The 25,319-nt window shown below is 38.4% G+C and overlaps 1 protein-coding gene across 1 annotated transcript in view; it reads left to right on the plus strand.

The window, feature by feature from the left end:
* The first annotated feature begins 593 nt into the window (after window positions 1-593).
* PDE4D (phosphodiesterase 4D) overlaps window positions 594-25,319 on the plus strand; it is an 801,730-nt gene continuing 777,004 nt past the window's right edge. Inside the window, exon 1 of the mRNA XM_061129751.1 lies at window positions 594-1,429. Coding sequence (XP_060985734.1) covers window positions 1,164-1,429 — 266 coding nt within the window. The 5' untranslated portion in view covers window positions 594-1,163. The remainder of the gene's footprint in view (window positions 1,430-25,319) is intronic.

Here is a 25,319-nt window from a genome sequence, read left to right on the forward strand (position 1 = left end):
TTACTTGAATTGTAATATTTAATTCTTTCTAGTAGCAAACTAAGTAGGCAAGAAATAATTTCCTCTATTTTAAACCTACTTTGAGTGAGTTTGTAGCAGCTATTCTGATCACAAATAAAAATCTTATATTAAATAAACAACTGAGGAAATGACTATGGAAAGCCAGAAAGCTAGATTTATTTCTTTTATAAGTAAATAAAATGTCTATACCATAAGCAATAATTGAAACTTTAAAAATCATTTTTAAATCCCCTTATGAAAGCAGTCTGTTCCTCTGGAGTGTCATCAGTTTAAATGCAAAGAGATAACAAACACCATTTGGGGCTATAACTATGTTGTTCCATGCTTTGAAAGGGCCTTCATTAGGCTATACGACACAACCTGTAATGTGTTCCACATGTAGTATTTTGAAACCTTTTGTTTGGTTTCTAACTAGACAGAAAGGAAAAGAGAGTCCATTTTCTCCTCTTGGGATTTGTCTTACAAGATCCATCAGATGGAGCTGAGCAAACAGGGAACTATTTCTTGTCTAGCTCCTGTCTGTTTATTCCCCCCCCCCCCCCTTATAAAAACCGAGGGACTAGCAATTTCTTTTATGAACGGGGACTGAAGGCTGAAGGGAGGTAAATAGACCTTGCGGGAGAGGAAGGTCAGGTTCAAAGTTTTTCTTTCCTCTGGATTCAGGAATAAGCAAATGAAAAGACTAGCCAAACAGCGGGCAGCAGGCATGGGATGGTTAAGCCCTACCTCCGCCCCCCTCCCCCAGGACTTTCTATGTACATAAGCAGACGTCTCTGGAGCAGCTGCGGCGCATTAGTTCCAACAGTTTAGCAGGCTGTTTCGTGGCGCTGACAGAAGCCTCGCTCGCCGTGGCTCCCTCCGTGTTCCGCTGCCCCGCGAGCCCGGCGGTGAGCCTTGGCAGATCGGCGGAGGGGGGTGACGTTCGCGAGGCTTCCGCCGTGGAGCGCGCCCGCCGCCCCTGCTCCCAGCCCCGTCTCCGCCGAGAGACTGGGGCCGGCGGCCGAATGAACTAGCAGCGGGGTTGGCTCCGACCTGCTTCCCCGGACCTCTCCCCGGGAGCCCGAGCGAGGCAGTCCCTGGAAAGAGGCCAGGCAACCACGTTGCCCTGGATCACTGCCAAGTGTACAAAGTTGACCACGAAAATGGCTCAGCAGACGACAAGCCCGGACACCTTAACAGTCCCTGAAGTGGCTAATCCGCACTGTCCAAACCCCTGGCTGAACGAGGATCTTGTGAAATCCTTGCGGGAAAACCTGTTGCAGCACGAGAAGTCCGAGACCTCAAGGAAATCGGTGTCTCCCAAGCTTTCACCCGTGATTTCGCCGAGAAATTCCCCCAGGCTCCTGCGCAGGATGCTTCTCAGTAGCAACATCCCCAAACAGCGGCGGTTCACCGTGGCACATACGTGGTAAGGTTTGCACGGATGAGCAGACATGGTGGCCAGGTGCCCCTGGGTGATTTCTTGCGCCTCCTGCCTTTCACTTTAGGGGTAGGAAGGAGAGTGGAGGACCGTCGTCACTCCTCACCCATGATTTATCGGAAATAATCTACCTTAATATAAATCGCACAGATGTCCAAGTCAGGGCAGAAATCCTTGAGATTGGTAATAGGAGCCTTTGACATGTTTGACATGGGTGGTGCTCCAAGTTCTATTCCTATTGCAAGTTCCTACAAGAAAACTGGATTCCAGATGTCAAATAAGAATGCAGGTTTTTTCCAATACTGACATGGTGGCGTTTCTTTGATTCCTAAGCTAGTATCCCTGCAAGATCCTGCAACAACCTAGTGGGGGAAAAGACTAGAAAGGAGAGAAGAAAATCGTAGTTTGTTCTCTTTCCTGCTTGACCCCCGTGATTCAACAGAGATGTGTATGGAGGTGTGTGGGGGTGGGTGTGTAAAATAGTGTGTCTCAGTAAAACCCCTCCTAGCTGCTGACCTTAATGTATTTGTGATCTCAAAGTGCCTTTTCAGTGGGTTTAGGAATGTCAGTGCAGAAAGTTTCAGGCTGATACTTGGCAATATTGCTCTGTTCTTCGCATATGAATTCTTTGACTGTTTTGTCAGTATTTTTATTTGCTATATGCATGTTTTTATCTGCTATGATAGGTGACTTTGTTTTATGCGTATGGTGCCAGCTAGGTGTCTAGACGATTCTTGGTATTTTTCTGCTGTCATAAAACAAATATTAAAATAAATCATTGCGTGAGCTTATTATGGTGTTTCTGCCTGAGAAGAGGTAATTCTAGGCTATGATCAGAGAAAGAGGGATCTGTGATACACAGTTGGTTAATTTTAGGCAATAGTAAGTTCTATACACTACTCCATGTTTTGGCAAAATGAATATTAAGTATGATGAAGAAAACAGGCATAACAGAAAAAAATAGTGTGTTAGTTGAGAAACTGACTGAATGATTTTTATACAGCTTTTCCACAGAACACGAACAAGTATGCTAGGAATGGATAAAACAAAACAGAACCCTGCCCCCCCCCCCAAAAAAAAATCCAGAATCAAGACTTTTAGGAAAGAAGCAACAATAAAAGGAAAGAATCAAAATCTAAACTTAAGCAACATGACCCTACCCAGTCATGCATTCATGTCAGAGATGAAAACAGCCAACAAAGGAAATAAAAGGCATGGCCCACCCAAAGAAATGTCTGACCTTAGAATTGTCATTTTAAATAACTAGATCTTTGATCTGGGAAGTGTTCTTATTTTCCCCAAGATTTTAACTAAGTGGTATTTCTAAGTTTAGTTAGATATAAGGTTCCTAAAAGAGGTAAGACAAACACTGAATTTTTCAGTCTTAAAAAAATGATGGAAAAGGATGACTTCTCTCTCAGGGAGATGTTTGTGAAAAAATTTGTCAGAGATAAGCAGTGAATGAAAGGCGTAGGTGAACTCTGAGATGCTCTGAGGGAGAGGGATGGCTTGAGATGAAATATCAAGCACCTGAACAGGAGAGCTGGCTGGAGTTCAGAAAGAGTCAGAGCCAGAATTTGGGCATGCGTTGTCCCTTTTGGTTGAGATGCCTTTTAAATTATAGTTCCTAAAGTGTACCTGTTGCTGAATGAGTGAGCCTCCACGCAGACACTTCATTTCTATTGGAGCGAAGCAACTTCAAGTTCAACCGAAGGTTATCGGAACTATTTGGACATGTTGAGATGTAAGGAAGGCAGGAAATCTCATGAAAACAGGCTTTCTTTTGAAATTTCTGGCACTTCCTTTTCTGATGCTGTTTGGAGAAACTCCAAGAGCACAATTTCTGCCAATCCTTCATTGTGGTGTCTCCACCAGATGAAGGAGATGTCGAAAGAGCAATGGAAATGAGAAAGAAAAATCGTGATATCAGTTCTTAGTAACTTGAGGGCAGACAGTATCCCTCATGGAAAAAGCATCCAGCGGGGCAGTTGGAAAGAGTACTTCACATTTTCCTTATTGGTTCAACAAGACCCAAGATGTTCATAATACCCATGGGTGTCTTTTGACAAATATCATTCCATCTGTGCTTTCATTACTTGGACTAAGCATGACCCAGAATTTTAAAAATATATTACAAATTGTGCTGATTATATATATATATATATATATATGTATGTATGTATGTATATGTATGTGTATATATGTACACACACACAAATACATATTGATATCTAAACTTCTGCCACTATCACCACCATGCTCAAATCCTCTCCTCCTCTTAAATTAGATAATCAGTGATTTAATTACACACCAGATGTGTGCCTGCCTCAGAATGTTTCCTATGCCTGATACTCCCTTCCATTCAATATGAGTATGTTTACTACCTACTGAGTCCAAAGTGTTTATCTTGTACGTACTGATTACAAAGTTGAACAAGAGCTATTCCTTGGTTTCAAATTACTTATACTACAGTATTAAAAAAAATCACATTGGAAAGCATCTGGTTAAGATAATCACTTTGCTCTACAACATACTCTCCAAATCTTAGTGGACTGACACAGTAAATATTTATTTCTGGCTTCTGCTGCTTGTGGGGAGCTAGCCTGATCTGGGTATTTCAGGGACCCCGGGTCCTATTATCTTATGGTTTCATTCTTGGTAACACACGGTTTCCAAGTTTGCCAGGCTCCGCTGAATCATAGTAGAAGAGTCCAGAAGATGGCATTGGTGAGTTTTTATAAGGCAGGCCTAGAATTGCACCCGTTACTTATTCCAGGATTCCCCAGAAAGAGCTCAGTTCTGTGGTCACATCTAACTTCAGAGAAGGCTGGGAAACCTATCTCAGTCCTGCTACCAAAAAAAAAAAAAGTGCAAGTCGCTCAGTCGTGTCCCGACTCTTTGTGACCCCATGGACTATACAGTCCATAGAATTCTCCAGGCCAGAATACTGGAGTGGGTAGCCTTTCTCTTCTCCAGGAGATCTTCTCAACCCAGGGATCGAACCCAGGTCTCCTGCACTGCAGGCTGATTCTTTACCAGCTGAGCCACCAGGTAAAACAGATGTGGGTAATGGCTGGCCCGTGTCAATCACAATGTGCTAATGACTATTGGTTCTCCCTCTATACCATAGTTCAGTTTGTAGAGTAACATCTGTGATGAACATCTCTGCAGACCTCCTGGATGAGGATCATACAGAGCAATTCTGTTTTCTGAGAAGTCTGTTGACTGGGAAGTCCTTGCTTATATACAACTGAAATCTCCTTCCCTGCCATTGTCATCCTTGGTTCCTGGATCTGCTTTGGAAACCCCACAGCTTCAGACTCTCTCGTCTTCCATAATTTAGACCTTAAGGCAAGAAGCTTGGAGTAACCCATCAGAAAACCAGGACCCTGCTGTATCCATTTTGACAAGCCTATTAATCACCACATTCAGTGTTATCATGCTTTTTAAAAATTCTTCTCTTTTCTTAACTCAACACCCTAAGTTACTTCACGTTTATGTACTGTATTTATCAGATTGATCCTGGTTGTTCTTAACCAGGCTTCATTTGGATTTTTACACCCTATTTATACTGAAAAAGACACAATACTCCATGTGCCATGTGACTCTTGGACAGAGAGTATCTGAGAAGTCAGATTACTTACATTAAAATTTGACTTCCCATTTACTAGTTGTGTGATTTTGAACAAGTTACTTAATATAGGCTTATTTCACTGGTACCCAGTTTCCTGGGATGCATAATAGTATTCACTTGGTGTCGTGGTTTTATTAAGCACATTTAGGTATAAATTAAAGTGTTTTGCATAGGACAGACACTTAATGAGGGTAATTATAAGCCAGTATTTCCTTTATTATGTCTCCATTAATCCAGTCTTGCTCAGGCTGAATCTTAAAGCAGGATGTGACTTAGCTACCAAAGGACTTGCTTGGTGGCTCAGCTGGTAAAGAATCTTGCAATGCAGGAGACCCCCGTTCAATTCCTGGGTCAGGAAGATTCCCCTGGAGAAGGGATAGGCTACCCACTCCAGTATTCTTGGGTTTCCCTAGTGGCTCAGCTGGTAAAGAATCCACCCGCAGTGCGACCTGGGTTCCATCCCTGAATTGGGAAGATCCCCTGGAGAAGGGAAAGACTGTCCATTCCAGTATTCTGGTCTGGAGAATTCTGTGGACTGTATAGTCCATGGAGTCACAAAGAGTTGGACATGACTGAGCAACTTTCACTTTCACTTTAGTGACTAAATATCAACCTCATTTTAAAGTGGTTACCCTGTCAGTTTTTCGTGGATGGAACAAAGCTTTAAGTAACAATTACATCCCTAGCTAATGTTCATTGAGTGCCGGTGCTCCATCTGATGCCATGTATTAGGTCAGGACCCTCTGGTGTTCATACCTCTCACCACTTTGTTTTTCCATTTTTGCTTAATATCTAGTACCTTGTGGTCTAGTCATTATAGATGAGGCTCTTTTCATCAGTGTAGGGAATTCCCTCTTATGTCAGCATAAACATCACTGGAATTTCTGGTGAAGAAAACTTTCAGTGTAAGTTTATTTCAGGAAAAGCTTTGTATTTTTCATGTTTTTTCCTCATTTTTACCCTGGGTTCTATGCACCAAATGAAGGAAAGTGTTCTAGAGTGTGTAAGTGGTAGCAGGCAATAGGATTTCTTTGGGCAAGATACTGTCCAGGTAATACGTGTCTTATCTTTAAAATTTCTGTTTTGTGTGTGTGTGTGTTTAATTACAACATATCCAAAGGTAGAAAAAGCACTTAACATCCTTAAACAACAAAATAATTCCTCTAGGTGGATTTTTGAAAGGCCTTTTTTAGGAGGCTTTTAGAAAATCTTAAAGATTTTTAGGGAGCTAGATAAGTTTTTTTGGCCGTAACTTTTGCTTATTATAAACTTTACTGGCATTGGCTTTGGATATAAAATTGCTTATGTTTCAAAGTAAACATTTGCTTTCTTGAGTCATAATTTCTTCAGCAAGTATAGTTGTTTTTAATGGTTGCTTGTTGTTTAAGAGAGAAATGCACTATAAATTTTATTCAAGTTACAGAATGGGCCAGAAACCCTTTATTACCTACAAAGAAGAAATCCAGCCATTTAGAGAGTTTATAGGTCCAACACAAACACAGCCCCATTCACAAACACACCCACACACACCCAAGTAGTTTTTCAAAGCTGTTATTTAGAGATTCTATTTGAGAACTCTCTCCTTTGTTCCAACTCTGTCATTTACCCATCTTAAAAGATAACTTTAAGGTTATCTTTTCTCCGTCACTTATAGTGGTGATACCCAGAGAAGGGCATTGCTGGTGCTGCCCTAGGAGCTGGGAACTCAGAGGTGGGCTCTGGGTAGTGTGATACAAGGAGGTGGGGAGGACGTTTCCCGGGGGAGAGTTTCTGGGATGCACAACAGGAAGTAATGCCAGCAGGGTAGGTGGGGCCAGTTGGCTGAGCTGTGTCCCTGGTGTAACTGGCTGTGTGCCTTCCCTGGAAATCCCGGGGCACTCCAGTTAAAAGTGAATATAACTTTTGAAAAGTCTGATTAACCTTCCCTAAAATCAGAAGACCTCAGGAAGACATTCATCTTAAAGAACTTGTTAACTGCTTTGTAATATTTAAGAAATTCCTGGAGGACGAAATGGCAACCACTCCAGTATCCTTGGATGGGAAATCCCATAGACAGAAGAGCCTGTGGGGATACAGTCCATGGGGTTTGCAAAGAGTTGGATACGACTGAGCAACTGAACATTTAAGAAATTCCAAAATAAAAATGTGACAAATAGTAACTAAAGAAAATGAAGAAAACAATGAAGTAACATCGCAATTTATTACGCATATGTACTTCCTGTGACCTTTGACATTTATCTTAAAGAAATAGAAGAGATATTAAGTGTATCTGTGCCAAAGTCATTCTACTAGTGGTAAAACTACTTCCAAGCAAAAGTCTTTCTAATAAACTTGGTAGAAATGCTGAATGAGAAGAAAATAAAAAACATTTGTCTCAAAGTTCATTAAAATAATTTTTAAAGTTATTCTTTATATAAATATCTTTATAAATAACAAGCTCTTGTGAGATTACTGAATTAATTGAGCTTTGGAGCTTCAGTACATTTTTTTGTTCCTTAGACAGGAAGGTACCAAAGTTGTTCTTCAAGTAGCAGTTTCAGGAAGAAGCTTTACTATCACCAGTGTGGCAAAGTTATGTCATTTTTTAAACGGTTTTGCTGCTGGGGGAAAAAAAAAGCAAAACATGTTTTAAACTGTGAGAGTTTAACATAGTAGAAGCCATGTATTTCCAATTCTGTGGCCACTCGATATTAGACCTTAATTGCCAACCTTTTCGAATTGTAGACTCTATTCATAAGTCATATGGATATAGAGGCATTTGATATTTACAAGTAAGAATTGACTAATTAAATTTACCAAGTGATAACAAAATAAGTACATTTAAGATAAGTAATTAAAAGCCAGTTCCAACTTGCTGTTGTAAGTTAGTGAGGTGTATGCCTTATGGGTAAAAACAGGGGATAGAGTGGTTTAATAATTATGTGACTCATAAAAAGGCTTCAGGGCCTTCAGGATGAATGGTATTCACTCTAGGACACCATCTGAAAGCCATGATTTGGGGTAGGAAATGTGGAAATCTGTGGATAGTAATAAAAAATTGAATTTAAAATTTTACTGCATCTTCGATTATGTACCATCTTAACACACCAATCTCTTCTACCATATATACAAAGCAGAAGAAAATCATTTCATGTTCAATTTTAAGGACGTAAAGGCTGTCTAACTATTTCAAATGAAGTACTTATTCTCAAAATGAGATCCTGAGTTGATATCAGAAGGAATTGTTTGATATCACTTTGGACTTAAAACTTTAGGTTCATAAAAACACACTTTTATAACCTGAGACTTATTCTAACAATACCCTGGTGGCTCAGATGGTAAAGAATCTGCCTGCAATATGGGAGAGCTGGATTCCATCCCTGGGTTGGGAAGATCCTCTGGAGAAGGGAATGGCTACCGACTCCAGTATTCTGGCCTGGAGAATTCCATGGACAGAGGAACCTGGCAGGCTACAGTCCATGGGGTCTCAAAGAGTTGGACATGACTGAGCAACTTTCACACGTATATAATAATGATTTAGCGCCTGCTGTGTGTCAGATACTTTATGTACATTAATCCTTCAAAAGAAACAAGCTCGAATTTTAGTATTATTAGTTGTATTCTACATATGCAGATGCTGAGTCCCAAGGAAACTGGTACATAATCAAGATCATGCAGCTAGACAGCCATGAAAGGAACTGACTTAAAACTTAAACTAAGGTTTGCCTAAGTTTCCATCCTGTGTTCTTTCAGCATTACCTTCCTTTGGGTTAAGAATCATGTTCACATTTATTTATTTCTCTACCCTGCTTATATATGGAACCTGCAAGAATGGATATTCAATGACTTTACGAAATGGTGGTTAGTTAACAGAAGGGGAGGAACAGAACCCTTTCTTAATGTGGAATCTCAGTTTACCTGTTTAACACCTGTGGCTCATATGAATGTAGCCATCTTTTTTTTTTCCATAAAAATATATGTATGTGTAGGAGAAATATATGTCCTTGAAGAAGGAAGGTTTTAAGGTCAGCAGAAAACATTCTGATAGAAAGTAGTTTTAGAATAAGACTGACATCAAGACAAAACCAGTTAGAATATAATTTCATTTTCAGTGATTCAGAGAAAAAGGCATGAAAGGCTTGAAATCTAAAGAAAAAGATCAAGTCAGAAATCTATTACCGTTTGGTTCCAGAAGAGCCAGCTGGAAATGATGGTCTGCAGGCTCAAGTCACTAAGCAACAGAGCAGCAAACTGCCTAGTAACCGGAGCTGGCCTGACTCACAGGCTGACCGTGACTGACCGGGAGGCTCGGCAGGAGGACCACAGCCCGTTTGACCTCAAAACACTCCCTCTAGTCATCTGCCAGCCTTCCTGCCCAATCCCCCCACTTTGGAAAGGCCTCTTGGACTTAACAGATGATCTGCTTTCATAAAGGAAATATCTCTGGAACCAGAAGTAAATGCTGTCTGTCTTCTTTAAAAGGGCATTTCTGAGATTGTTTTCTTTGGGTCAGTACATCATAAATAAAATGTAAAGTTTAATGAGAGGAAAGAAAGTGAAAACATTGGGATTAATGGCTCAACTTTTGGTTTTCATGAGCAAATGTGTACAGGGCCAAATTGCCTGACTTCATTTGGTGAGATCTATCTTGAGCTCTGAGAGCACAGTGTTGCCATTTATTTAACACTTTCTGTCTTATGCAGTCTTCTTTTCCGTGTGTGTCTTTTGACTGTGTAGCTGGAATGTAAGTTCCTGAAAAGTAGGAACCCTCACGTTAATCAATCTTTGTATCCACGTGAGGGGCTATGCCACCTGTAAAATATGCATTTATTAAATATTTGTTCTTTAATTGCTGTTCTCTCAATTGCTGTTGTTCTTGTGCCAAACACCTGGGGAGATCTATAGCCTTCCAGTCTAGAAGTCTTGGTTATGTTGTGCTTGATTGCCATTGTGGAAAAAAGTTTCAAACTGAATGATTAACTGTATTTTGAACTTTGTCACCACAACTCTGCATGTATGAGTGTGTGTTCTGGATTTACCCAAACCTTGACTACTATTTTTTGACTTTAGTATTTCTGAGTGAATTGGTATATGATACTGTCACTAATTTTCAATTTCAGTAATTTTTAGTTTATACTTTGAAATAATTTATGCCTGTTGTATTCTGAAAAATATGTAAGTATATTTATAATTCCTGGTAAATTACTGAATAACTTACTTGTTAAACTCTTATGACTAGTTCTTATGTCTTATAAGTCATAGTAGTTCAGTTATACACAAGACCTAGGCTTATAAAAGAAATGACAAGATTTTGAGGAGAAATTTGAAACAAACAAGCAAAACAAACAAACAAACAAACAAAAACCCAGAGCACTCTGCATAGTTGTTTTTTGTTTGTTTGGTTTTGGTTTTTTAGTATGAAATTTGGAGAAATTTGAACTGGTGGAAAAAAGTGTCACTTCTCCAAAGTAGATCTTCAGAATAAGTAAAATTGAATAATAGAAAAAAAAAATTTGAAGAGATTAAGCATAGACAAGTTATTTTAACATAAATATTTTGCCTAAAGTTCATGCCCATTTTTACCTTGCAGTTCTTTCAAACCAACTGATTTCCTTTCCATTATTCTTATGAGATAGCACTCTGATTAGATTAACTATAATTAAAAGAAAGTGACTTTGTATATTTTAATTAGTAGAGTACATAGGGCTTTTTTTCATTTTCTTATATAGCTGATTTCACATTTATATAGATAAATGGTAAGTGTGTATTGTTGACCTTTTTAAAGAAAGCAACTTTCTGACTAATAAGGTTATTTGGATTATCATTTCTGCTTGTTTACCTTCTTTAGGTTTATAGTATTTGTTTTACTTTGCAGGGTGATTTTTTTTTTATGGCTTTCTATTGAGTGGGTGCCAAATAGAACAGTGTGTGATTTATTGGTAGTAATAACTAAAACATATATGAATTGGAGGCTGATGACGCACAAGGCCAAATGCAAAGGCTCGCCTCTGAATAGAACCAGGTTTCTTTAATAAAGCCCTCTTACGATAACAATAGCAGGGTCATTAATGGTGTGCTCATTCCTGTATCACCTGCCCAGTGTAAGGTACACCTGTGGATCATTTGTGTCATGTTGTATTTAATTTTTTTAGTGGATTTATATTTTTATTTAAAGGCCTATATGTTTAAGCATGAAGCCTTATATCCTTTTTATTATAAATTGGAAACCAGTGTCACTTATCATATATAGAAGATAATTGGGCAAAAATGCAATGAAAAAAAAAGCAGGTTAAATGGATTCAAGTTTAACTAGATGCTGTGACCTGCTAGTGGTTCTGAGCCCGAGGTCTGCTCTCAGTCTCAAATGGCAGTTAGTGAATAATGTAAAGTTGTGACAGGCCGATGGAGTCCTTCTCCTTAAGGTAGTAAGAGTGACTGAAAGGGATTTGGAAAGAAAATACCCTCATCATTATATTCAACATTTAAATTCGATCAATGACATCCCCTATGCTTCAGGCCATCTTGGTGCATCAGATCCTCTAACGTATCAACTGAGTGGTCCTGAATCACTGATATTTCCACTGTTGGAAGAAGGGCATCTGTTTTTGAAGAAGAACGTTTGTTCTTTGGGTCTGAATCCCTTAGTTGGTGGTAAACACACTGAACTTGGATTAGGTAATTCCAGTTCTTAAGCAGAAAGTCAGGTGTTGGTGTCCTGTTTTTACCACCCTGTAATTATTAGTTATATGGCTAAATGTCCCCTGAGGGCAAAATTGTCCCTGGTTGAGAAGCACTGATCTAGAAGCACTGATCACTTCATCCCTAGCACCTAGCACAGTCTTGTTGTGATACAGAAAGAGGTCCCAAAATATACTGTCTGCTCCGACTCTGCTACTCACTTACTCTGTGATCCCAGGGGTATTATTTCAACTGCACAGATCACAATTAAGTGCATCCATAAAATGGAATTATTGGTAATTCATTCCTTACTTCTTAGAATTATTTAAAAATTCAAATGATACACTTAATGAAAAGACTTTTTGAAAAGCATAAAGTGCTATTCAATTGTCACGTAAAAAGAGCCATGGTGGAACACTGAGGGTGATCTGAACTGAAATCCGGGAGCTTAATTCATCTACTGTGTGTGTGTAAATTGGTGTGTGGGATGCTACTGGGGTGTTGTCTTTGCTCTCTAGGATTGGGATCAGATGGAGATAGGATATGATTACTCAAAATAACCATAAAGCATTAGTAGTTGCCCTAACTAACTGCAAAGAGTGGTGGAGTTTATAGGAAAGAAGAGATTGTTTCCTGTGGTGGGGATCATGGTAAGTCTTGAGGTGGAGTATGGCATAGAGTCACAAAGAAGGCCCACACTGAGTTTTTACTTAGATTACATTATTTAAATATTTATTTATTTGGCTGCACCAGGTCTTAGTTGCAGCATGAAAGATGTGTCTTTAGTTGTGGTATGCAAACTCTTAGTTGTGGCATGCGGAATCTAGTTCCTTAATCAGGGATGGAACTTGTGCCCCCTGTATCTGGAGCTCAGAGTCTTAGCCACTGGACTGCCATGGAAGTCCTTTATATTATTTGATACTCATGGAAACTTAACTAGGTTTAGGTTTAATTATCCCATTTTACAAAGAGAAAAGTGGGGCCTAGAAAAGGATTGGATATGAACATAAAGCCTAGAGAAGTTGAGTGAGGAGAGAACTGGAGTGAAGTATGGAAGGACAGAAAGTGGCAGGAGGTAAGCTCTTTTCACCAAAGGAACCACATTAACCAATATGGGGATTATATGGGGTTTGAGTGAGATTGGGTACAGCTTAGAGTGTCTCTGCAGAAGGTGACCATAAATGTAAGTTGGAATCAGGTTTCAGAGGTCAGCTAACATTCTCTCTCTCAGACACACACACCCACACATGTATGCACACCAGGGATTTATATGCTTAAGTGAAACATGATCAGTTTTATCTTTCTCAACAGCTTTACTCCAAATAAAAGGAAGTGACATTTTGAGTTATTACCCTGCTCTAAGCTTGCTAAACCACAGGTGTGTGCACTGAACACTTAAGAGTTGGAATGTGAGATTTAGTCCAATTGGACCAATCTAGACCATCTTTCAGTTACCTAATGCCTTCTACTCCTCCTAAGATAATCCTCCAGAAATAGAATACATGGTTGTATTTCCATTTGAATTAGATGTGTTAATTCCACCTGTGACACTTGTGTTCTGATGCACAGACCAGAGACACTATTTATGTGAGGACTCCATCTGCCTTTTCATTAAATTGCATAAGAATATAATGCTTAAAACATGCCCAGCAAGTCTGATGGACTGTATGCAGAAAACCATTTGTCTCCTAAGGTACTTTTTCTATTTCAAGACTGGCTCACCAGGGTAAGAGTGAGGTGCTAAATATCCTGTTATCTTCCATCTATTCAAACAATAATTTCTGAGTGTCTAGTTTGTATCTTGTAACTCTTCTGAAGATATAACACTGAGCAAAAAAGACAAAGGCCTGTCCCCCCACCCCCACATGGAACATGTATTCTAACGGGGAAGAAGGCAATATATAAATATATATTCCAGTAGCTCAGAGAATAGTAAGTACAATAAGGAAGAATAAAGCTGGGTAAGAGGTGCATGTGTGTGCATTAAGTCACTTCAGTCATATCCAGTTCTTTTCGACTCTATGGGCTGTAACTCACCGGGCTCTTCTGTCCATGGTGTTCTCCAGGCAAGAATACTGGACTGGGTTGCTATGCCCTCCTCCAGGGGATCTTCCCAACCCAGGGATCAAACCTTCATCTCTTATGTCTCCTGCATTGGCAGCCAGGTTCTTTACCACTAGCTCCACCTGGGAAATCGAGGGGATAGAGTTTTAAATACCTTTTTGGGGAGGACTCTCTATATGGTGACATTTGAATAGAGACCTGAAGAAGGTGAGTGATTACTTTGAGGAAGAGCATTTCAGGCAGAAGAAATAACAAGTGCAGAGGTCTGAGGGATGATGTGGTTGGTGTATTTGAGGAAGGGGGACATTATAGAAGATGAAGTCCAAGACATAGAAGGGAGCCACACCGTGTCGTATTTTGAGGCTGTGGTAGGATTTTTCTTGGTGATGACTGATGTTTTGAAGGGAGAAGTGTTAGCAATGGGAGTGCCTGCCTCAGGGAGGGGCACAGATTGTCTTAAGTTTTGGAAAAAGCATTCCTGCTCCTGGGTAGAAAATAGAGATGTGGGCAGAAGAGGCAACAGAGAGACCAGTTCAGATGCTGTTGCAGTGATCCAGGTGAGATAGAACAGGTATAATAGGTAGGTAGATATAATGGTAGTTCAGAGCAGAGTAGTAAAGGGTAGTTAAGAAATGGTCACAAGTTCTCTTCTCTGCAAGTAGCAGAGGAGAGCAAGAAAGATACCTACTTCTTCTTTAGCTGCTGCTGCTACTGCTGCTGCTAAGTCGCTTCAGCCGTGTCCGACTCTGTGCGACCCCGTGGATGGCAGCCCACCAGCCTCCGCCGTCCCTGGGATTCTCCAGGTACAGAAACACGGAGGGGGAGTAGCCACCACATCAGAGGGCTGAAATAATGGGCAGCCATTAGTGTCAGAGCAAGAATATGGAAACTCACAATGGAAAATTTTGAGAGGGTGGAGGGGAGTGGGGGACTTAGGCTCTGGGGGATTTACAGAGCCAGTGGTGGGTGAGAGTCTGGTGATGAACAATCCCCTGGCAGTCTTGGACCTTTTGTGGTGATGACTGTGTGTCAAAGACAAGAATCTCATTTGAGGCCATGTAGTTAAACAAGTAACAACTCTTAGGCTGGAATGGCCAGCCTCTAGGGTCTATTTGTTGAAATTCATTCCAGGCACTCTAATTCAGCTGCAGTGCATTTATAGGAATGGAGGAGACAGGCAATGAGAACCAGCTGGCCAGGTCTGTCAACATTTCTGTCTGGTAAAGCCATGTTCTTCCCACCCCTTTACCATACATCATGCTCCAGGGATGAGAGATGTGATGGAAGATGCAGAAAGGCAATTGGGAAATTGCTAGTTTCCAGATGTATAGCCCTAGGGCAGATTTTCTAATGTGAAATTACCATTCTCCTGCCGCCCCCAACCCCCGCTGCATTGGATACAAAATCTTGTTCTTAAGCATGATGTTTAAAATAGATACTGAAGAACTGAAAAAAAATTCTGAAAAAATATATGTGATACTTACCACAATGGTTCATGCATATATTGATAGTTATTACAATGGTACTGCTTGTATTAAATAAATAGGTTTTATGTGTAGGCCTAAGTTATTTTTTAAAGAGAGCAAGACCGTGTGGCATTTTAAGATTTATTCAGGGATGTTTTCATAATCATCCTTGTAAACAAAACAAATATGAGAATAGAGCTTAGCTTTCTCTTTGGAGTTTGAATTGTTGCTTTGTATTGCCTGCCTGAAAATGGATACTAGGTGAACCTGGCTGTTACTAGGAAATACGATCTGTGTCAGGAGGTTGACCTGCAAAGCAACATGTGCAAAGTTTTTTTTGTTTGTTTTTGTTTTTGCCCTAAGCGAAAGGGCGAGCACCGGCACCTTTTTACCTGTGCGGATTATGTAGCTTTCGTTATGATTGATAGGTTGGCTTCTCTTCCAGAAACGCTCCTGGTATGCGTTTTATGTTCTGACAGAGCCGTGGCTTTGCCGTTCAGCACGTCATCCCTGTGAAGACGTGGGCAGGCTTTTGTGCACTGCCTCTTGTAGCCTGGGACACATATTTCAACACACTTCAACACACCATCCAGAATTGGCTAGAACATGCCTGTCACTCCCAGCTGACTCTGATGACGCTCTTGCCAACGTAGATTTACATCAACATGATTCTTTACTGGAAAAAGCTCATTCGGATTATACAGGGTGGCCCATTTAAAAGAGGCACAGCATCAGTTTGAGGAGAGCTGAATGTTAAGGGAAGCACCATAAGAAATACACTGTCAATTAAATGCTCCACAGAGCACAGAATTATAGTCAGCATCACTCAAGAAGATTTTCCCTTCAGAAATTGCGTTTTACTCCAAGTTTTAGAGAGTGCTTTATCCTGCAAAGAGAACCCTTCCATTCTAGACTTTCCTTCTCAGCATGCAGAATTTCTAGCCTCTTCTTTCCCTATTTACGTAATCCTAACTTGAAAGTATGAGATACAATAGGATGTGACAGCATTGACTTCTTTACCTGCCCCAAATTCAGTTTGCCAATTCAGTGGATAAATAAATTTTACTCCTAGTATAAAACCTTTTGGCATATGTCCATCTTGTTTTTTGACTCATCTTCAGTATCCTAATGAATGTTTGGGATAGGCATATTACTCAGATGCATGGGTCTATAGACAGGAAATCCCAGCAGTCAAAAATAAAAGCTGTTGCCATAGCTATTCAGAAAAAACACAAAGCTGTCTTTGCTGTGCAAAAGAAAAATTCAATATCAGTGGTACATGACCTGTGATTACTATTATTATGACCCTGCACAACTCACCCTTCATTTTCGTATTCTCAGTCATTACAGTAATGGGTACACCTGAATGGGTTTGCAATTTTACCCCTTTTCTCAAGACAACCAGCAGGATTTTCAATGACACATGCTTTGATCTGTCTGCTTTTAAATCTCTTAAGCAGGGCAGCTCTAGGCAGCTTCCTCTCAGAAGATTCTACAATCCTAATACACCTTGTCATGAGTTCTATATTTATACTTGTTTAGACACATCAAAGTCAGGCTTTTTACCAGGAGCCACCTAGAAAGTTAAGGCTATCAGCTTCATCTTGTAGCCAGGCAGTTACTGTCAGGCCTAGTAATAATGAAGATTGACCTTGTAAAGTGACCAAACACTGTGGGCCGCAATATGGGGATACTAGAAAGCGTTTTGCTGTGTTGTTTCTTCTGCTATATTTTGGCTAGAATTAATATTATGGTCACAGTTAATTGCAAAGTGTTCTCTTGGATCTGTATATAGTACAGAGGGAAGAAAAGATGTAGAAATGAGAGTCTTCCCCTGTGAATTAACATACAAAACCTATGCTTAATGCAGCAGAGACGCAACACTTTAGAGATGTGTTGACATGCCAGTGAGATTGGTGGGAATTTGAATAGGTATAAAAGAGACTCAGAGAAGAAAAAAATTGACAGTGCTTTTTCAAAACATTGTCCATGAGAGAGAAACTGTTGGTTAATAGACTGACATTGAACATTCAGAATACGTTAATTATCTTACTAATAGCCATTTCTATCTATCTATCTGTCTAATCTATCTATCTAGTCTGTCACCTATTTATCTATATCTTTCTTCTGGTTCCATGTTCACCAAGAAGTCTTCTGATTATAGTCTTTGCTGTCCTATAGGACTTTCTACTGAAAAGGAAAGTCCTGGGTCAGATGGTCTAAGCATTATAATCAGCCCCGTGATCACAGTGCCCATTGAAAAGAAGTTAATTGGCATTTGGGTTCCGTTCAGCAGTTTCATGAGCTTGTGTAATATGGGTTTGCTTCTGAGACAAGAGGTTGCTCTCATGTGCTGGTTTCAGAATCTACATAACTCAGTGCCAGATTCTTATCTTAGTAGTTTCTCCAAGGTATTGCCTATCTTCAGGGCCTTTGAGAAGAAAACCTGCCAGTCTTCTCAGGCGAAGCTTTTCCTCACTGCCATGCCCTGAACATTTTCACTGGAAACCTCTAAACACACATTTTAAAGCTGTAATCATAGTAAGAAGGAGGAAAAGGTGCATGGTTTCCTTAATCTCATACCTCAATGGCAGCTGATTAGTGAGACTGTTGTGACTTATCCTTTGAAATTCATTTTCTGATACGTCTAACAGCACAGTAGTTGGTTATCTTTTTGTTTTTATGATTATATAGCATCTTAAAAGACTTGGTCAGCTGTTTTAGAAAATATGAGAACTCAGATGACAACGTTTCCTCATTTTTTTCTTTCTCTCACCCCTTTTCTGAGCCTTCGATTAGAAACATCAAGACAGCAGGACTAGATGTATAGTGACCAGGGAAACTGCCTGCTTAAAGGAATTCCTAGTGCTCTTGATTTCTTGCCCTAGGAAACCCTGTTGCCTTAGCTACTTCTCTTACAAGAGAAAGAAAGGAAAACTATAGGCATGAAGAGTTCAGAAAGGAGAATGTTGAGTATTTTTCCAATTGGTCCTGATCTCAGTGACTAAAATTAGGATTTTAAAGTCATAAACATAATGTATGTTTATGGTAAAAATCTCTATAAAAGGTAACAGTGTCTGAGTCCCTTTCTGCACTTCCTTAGGCCTCTCAGCTTTACATTGCCCTTACCAGAGTAAGTACTCTTCACATTGTCCGGTGTAACCTCTTAGAAATATTTTAATTGTATTCAAGTAAATTTAATAAAAATATGAATGACACTTATTGAATAATTTCCATGTATTAAGCAGAATGCTTTTCAGGATTGCTTCATTTAATTCTCACTACAAACATTAAAATGTATCTGTGAGATATATTTCTAGCAAGTGAAATCATTGGTCCAAAGATGCATTATTTTATTATTATTATTGGCCACATGGCAGATGGGATCTTAGCCCTGAGGAGGGATTGAACCTATCCCCCTGCAGTGAAAACATAGAATCATAACCACTGGACTGCCAGGGAAATATTATATTGGAAAATTTGCCTCTAGAATTGTTTCATCATCTTATACACTCATAAGCAGCATGCCAGAGGACCTATTAATTTCTCATTATCACTCTTACCGTCACTGGATATGATCCATTTTCATTTTCATCACTATTATGGGTAAAATATAATATCATTTATTATTTACTATTCTGTTTCCTGAATGAGTTTAACATCAGTTCATTGTTTGCTATTTCTTAGTCCAGTGGCTGTAAATGTATTTCATCATTTAAAAAATTGGAATATAGCCATTTATTAATTTATTTGTAATAGCTAAGTACATTTAGGAAAGTAACTCTTACAACTGTTTTGAATATTTTTCTCAGTCTGGCATTTTACTTTATACTTTTTAAAAGTCACATAAATATTCTAACTTTTTATTGTGGTTAAAAGCACATGTATTGTGCTTAATCACTCAGTCGTGTCTGACTCTTGCGACCCCATAGACTATAGCCTGCCAGGCTCCTCTGTCAATGGGATTCTCCAGACAAGAATGCTGGAGTGGGTTGCCATTTCCTTCTCCAAAAAAAAAAAAAAAAAGGACATAATTATACATAATTATCTTTTTACGCACTTTTAAGTAGTGTTAAACATATTCACATGGCTATGGAACAGACCTCTAGAAATATTCTGTCTTGTAAAACTGAAGCTTATTAAACAATAACTACCCTTTCTTCCTACAAACCTTTGGTAGTCACCATTCTACTTTCTATGAATTGGACATTAGATATCTCTTAAAGTGGAATCACACAATACTTGTCTTTTTGTCACTGGCTATTCCCCTGAGCATAATGTCTTCAAAGTTCACTGGTGATGTATCCTGTGACAGAATTTCCTTCCTTTCTAAGGCTGAATAATATTTCGTTGTATGTAGATACCACATTTTGCTTATTATCTGTTTGACTGGTGGTGGATATTTGGGTTGCCTCCATCTGTTGGTTATTGTAAATAGTGCAGCTATGAAAAAACTTGATTCAGTTTTTTTGGGTATATATCCAGAAGTACGATTGCTAGGTCACGTGGGAGTTCTATTCTTAATTTGTTGAAGATTTTTCATACTGTTTTCCATAGCATTTGCACCATTTCACAGTCCTGCCAACAGTGCAGAAGACTTTCAATTTTTCCACATCTGCCTCAATACCTATTTTCTGCTTTTTTATGTCACCATCCTAATGGGTATGAAATTATATCTCATTATGGTTTTATTACATGTCTCTCATGATGAATAATATTGTGCATCTTTTCATATGCTTGTTCTATTTTTTTCATCTTTGATGAAAAGGCTATTCATTTGCCCAATTTTTAATCAGGTTACTTGATTTTTTTTGCCTTAATGATTTTTTTTTTTAATACAGCAAGGCTTAACAAACTTTCCTCCATGTGCTGCTTTTGTAACATGTTTAAGGAATGTGCTGCTGCTGCTGCTGCTGCTAAGTCGCTTTAGTCGTGTCCAACTCTGTGCGACCCCATAGACGGCAGCCCACCAGGCTCCCCCGTCCCTGGGATTCTCCAGGCGAGAACACTGGAGTGGGTTGCCATTTCCTTCTCCAATGCATGAAAGTGAAAAGTGAAAGTGAAGTCGCTCAGTTGTGTCTGACTCTTTGCGACCCCATGGACTGTAGCCTACCAGACTCCTCCATCCATGGGATTTTCCAGGCAAGAGTACTGGAGTGGGGTGTCATTGCCTTCTCCGAAGGAATGTGCTACTCCATATTAAAATCATCACATTGTTTTTCATTTATCCTAGTTCTTTTGAAATTTCTCTTTCTATATTTAATTTTTGATATATCCGTCATCTGTTTGGATATGAGGGTTAAGGAAAGGGTCCAGCTATTTTGAACCACTTCCCCAATCCCAACTTGTAAAATAATCACTGATCACATATTAACTTGTAAGATTTGGATATTTTAAGCAGGCTTTTGTATTGAGCGCCACTTTGGCCACACCTACCACTGTAATGATTGTACTAAGTGCAGTGATATCTTGCTGAATTTTGTTTGCACTTCTCTGAATGGCAAATGTTAGCTATTTTAATATAGGTTAAATGTTTGAAAGATGGGCTTAAAAACACTCTATTATTCCCTTTCTTGAGCCCTATTCACTTTCAAAATAAATATGAACTTTTTTTTCCCAATAACTTTCTGTTTGGGCTGAGTAAACAAGGAGGTATATTTTCAGTAATATGGGAGGCCAGCATGAAAGGATGACTTTTACATTGTAGAATGATTTTTGTTTCAAATGTGAAATAATGAGAGAGTTTCTACAAAAAGTAAAAGAGATGTTTACTTCAGGACATCTATCTAAATGTACTTGGGGTAAATGTAGGATCCTGACAACTCCAACCTTGTGATTACTTGAAATCATACTTACCATCTTATGGTACAGATAAAGGAATGGGATCGGGAATCAGGTTGTTCAAGGCCTGGCTTTACTATAACTTAGCTGTAAGATTGAATATGTTGCCTTATTCTTCTAAGCATTGGTTTTCTAATTTGCTAAATAGGGATACATAAAGGAAATGGCAACCCAGTCCAGTGTTCTTGTCTGGAGAATCCCAGGGACGGGGGAGCCTGGTGGGCTGCCGTCTATGGGGTCGCTCAGAGTCGGACACAACTGAAGTGACTTAGCAGCAGCAGCAGCAAGCATGAAAATTTGAAAAGGCTGTTTAAGCAATTAAGCATGATAATTTGTCGGATTTGTACTTTATACAACATGATATGCTAAAAAGATGATGATGATAATTGTTATCAGTAACAACAGTAATTATGGTGAGAGAAGATCCTGCTGGTGTAAAACACATTCTTTGAAGCAGTCCATTCCTAACAGGGTATGTACTCCTGAGACAATAGGGCTAGGCTCCTAATCGCTACATTATATAAAGACCCATTATGTTTATGGATTCATTTGAAGCATTAAAACCCAAAAGGTTGCAGTGAACTATTAAACTTAGATGGCATACTGTTAGGAAAAATTTCCCTACTTAGCTAGCTTTTTTTTCTTCTGGTTTCCTCTGTATTATATTTACTATGGAGTTTTATTAACTGCTTGAAGAATGTAATTTCAGGTTGCTTGAAAGGGAAGAAACTGGGTGTGTAAAGACTGTTATTTTTGTGGGGGTGGGGAGTGATTAGTCACTTTTGTGTTGTTGCTTCCATCTGTAAATTAAAATAATTTTTCTCTTGTGACTTGAAAAGAGGAAATAAGGTTCTGTGAAGTGAAAATATATGAAATTTAAAACTAACATCCAACAGAAATGTCTCAAGACAGCTTTGCAGTCAGAGCTAGGTGTTCTCCTTCAGTGAACTGTATTAGTATGAAACACTGAATTGGTCATAGTACAAGTAGAATTATTAAGAGCTTGTGTTATTAGGCACACCCATTGAAATTTTTTCTGCATTTAAATCATGACTGTTGGAATTTCTTTATGGTGAACTCATTACATGGATAAAGGGTTAAAAGGGGAAAAAAAAAAAAAGAAAGAAGATAATGTCCGCCATTTAGAGACATAGAGGAAAAGGGGCCTTGGGAGGTCATCTTGGGTTTTGAGATCATAACACAGTGTCCAGAGAGGTACAGAAAAATGCCCGAGGGCACACATTGGGGGAATGTGAGCTCTAGAACACAGATTAGTTGATGCTCTATGCTGTTCTTTTTAGTCTGACCCCGAAGCCTTGGGGAATGGGGATGGAAGGGAAGTGGGAAGAAGTAATCATTAATTCATTATTCCTACTCAGTGGCCACTTGTTTTATCTTTTCCGTAACTCTTGTTTAATTTTTCGCATTTTGACCGTGAGTTGGAGGCAAGCACTGCATTCCTGACTTCGCCTTGCACTGGTGCCCTGGGTGCTGGAAGCGATTATGTAGAAATGTGTTCGCAGAGCAGTTCACTGTCCACCCAGGGACCTTTATTGTCCCCCCCCCGCCACTGGCTAGCTGTGTGACCTCGGACAAATGGCTTAAATTCACTCAGGCTCCATTTCCTCAAATGTAAAACGAGTGTGTGGGTAGTTTGTCTCTAAAGTCCTCTCCTGTGCAAAATGCTGCACCTGTCCTTCCTCACCTGGATGATTCCATAGGTTGCTGACGCGGCAGGCGTCACTTGGTTCTTTGCTACTGATGGCATATTTCCCTCAGGCTTGAAGGAGAGGGAATCCCACATTTAAATGTGTTTGTTTCTGTTTTCATCCGGGCGTCTCCGTCTCATGGATTCCATTGCCTCAAGTGAAATCTTTCATTTAAATGATTGATGAAGGGAAAGGAGGAGAGGAAGGGATAAATTAGGAATATGGGATTAACCTATACACACTACTGTATATAAAATAGATAACAAGAATTTGCTATAAATCATAGAAAACTGTATTTAATGTCTTATAATAGCCTATAATGGAAAACATTGGAAGTATATATATTTATATATAAAAATCACTTGGCTGTACATCTGATACTTACACAATATTGTAAATCAACTATACTTCATTTTTAAAAAAAGGATACTTGAGTGATGGTTACAGGGAGGAAAACTTCTTCCATCTAAGTTCTACATGACTGTTCCACTATTTATTATTTTTGTACAAGTTATAAATAGGTCAGGAATTTAAAAATTTTTGAGAATTGCCTATTGTTGCAAAGTATACTGAAGACAGTGCTTATAAAATAATTCCACATCCTTTTCTCCCCCCACTTGTTTCTATTTTAGAGTAAAAACATCAGTAGGAAAAATAAATGGATTACTATTCCAGTAAATACACAGGAGTGGATTATTAGGTCATTATTAAAAATAGTTTAAATATGTGAGCATTTTATAAAACAAAAGATAAGTGATAGAAGGTTGCTATTCATTTGGATGGTGCAGACTGCTAATAATTTCTGTACTTAAAAAAAATAGGCAACAGACATTAACGTACTAAATGATTTATGAATTAATTCATTATTAAATTTCAGAACACCAACAGTAATATAGTATTACCCACTTTTATAAATAACTCATGTAGAACATTTCTGTAGAGGTCACTAATTCTTATTCTCAAGGGTATATAAAAAAGAAATATTTATAATTCACTTGTATGGGGCCAGAATAATTAGGATTCAGACTTTCAATCTCTAATCAGACATTTTGTGCTTTATTAAATTAGTATTTGAATATAGTAAAGCAAGATATAAATTGAAATTTAAAATAGTGTTTAAGTTATTTCATATTTTTATATATTAGTCCATATACTTCTATAACATTTTATATTCCTACCCTATATTCAACTGTTTTTAAAACCTTGGACATTGAACTGTTCTGAATTATCCTAAAATAAGTATCTTTAAAGATTAGTCCTGAATTGTTGCTTTAGGATGGATTCTCAGAAAAGTGATGCATAGAGTTAAAGAAGTTTTTAAAAAACATGTGAACTGCTTTTCAGAAACTGTTATTAGGGTGCTAGTAGTATTAGTATATAACACTGCCATATCCTTGCGTTATTCCAAGTTTTTACTATTCTACTGTTAATAAAGATTTGCTAAATTAGTAGGATGAAGAGTAATATCTGTTTCAATTGGCTAATATTGAGGCTAAATTTTTTTGTATATGCATAGAAATTATTTATTTCTTCTTTGTGAATTGCATATTAGTGTTATTTGTCTACCAGGACATTAGCCATTTCTTTTTCTATCTTGGTTTTCACAGAAACATTTTTCTCGGTTTGTTATTTGCCACTTAATTATTTACTTTGACTTTTGATGTGAAGGAATTTTTTTTTTTCAAATTGTATCCAGAGCAGTTATTTTTCTTTTGAAAATGTTTATTTCCTACTTTCATTCATAGAAAAAGCTTTCTTCAACCTCAAATTAGATTAGAACTCACTTTCCTGGTTTTTTACCCCTCTTTGTTTTTAATCACTCTTCAAATAATTAAAAGAAGATATTTAGTTTAAAGTCTGTGTAAAATTAGACCATTCTGATAAAAATTGAAAAGGGTATGAGATTTTTTAAAAAGAGAAATCTTTATCCAGTATTCATTTCTTACACTATTATCATCAAAGTCAGGAATTTAAATACATACCTAAAGGCATTTTGTAAAATATTAGAAACTGTTCAAAAGCAAGAGTAATCATACAATAACATCTTAGCGTTTTAAAAAGCAGATTCTTCCAGAGGCTTTCTCCTCCAAGAGGGCCACTTTGAAAGTCTAAGCTTTATGTTATGCTGTCAAAATCAATGGATTAGAAAAAACAAAAAGCAAATCATTGGACTCAATTCTAAAATAGTGCTATAATTAATGAAATGTTTTTATGTATATGCAGAGTAAAAAAAATTTCAAAGAGTATAGCAATGCTAAATTGTTTTCTTGATACCTTCTACTATAAAAAAGCTATAACCTAATACAATAATATTCATTTTTCATTATATTATACATATATTCCAAGTATTTTATTAATAGATATTTTTCTGATTACTAAAGTAATATGTCTATGTTAAATGTTTGAAGACTTGAAAAAAGTGCACAGAAGAACCAGGTCTAAACTTTTTTAAAATGTTTGACTTTGGGCAAGTTATCTAACCTCTCTATCACTGTCACCACCTATAT

The sequence above is a fragment of the Dama dama genome, chromosome 25 (assembly GCF_033118175.1).
Source record: "Dama dama isolate Ldn47 chromosome 25, ASM3311817v1, whole genome shotgun sequence".
Lineage (NCBI taxonomy): Eukaryota > Metazoa > Chordata > Mammalia > Artiodactyla > Cervidae > Dama > Dama dama.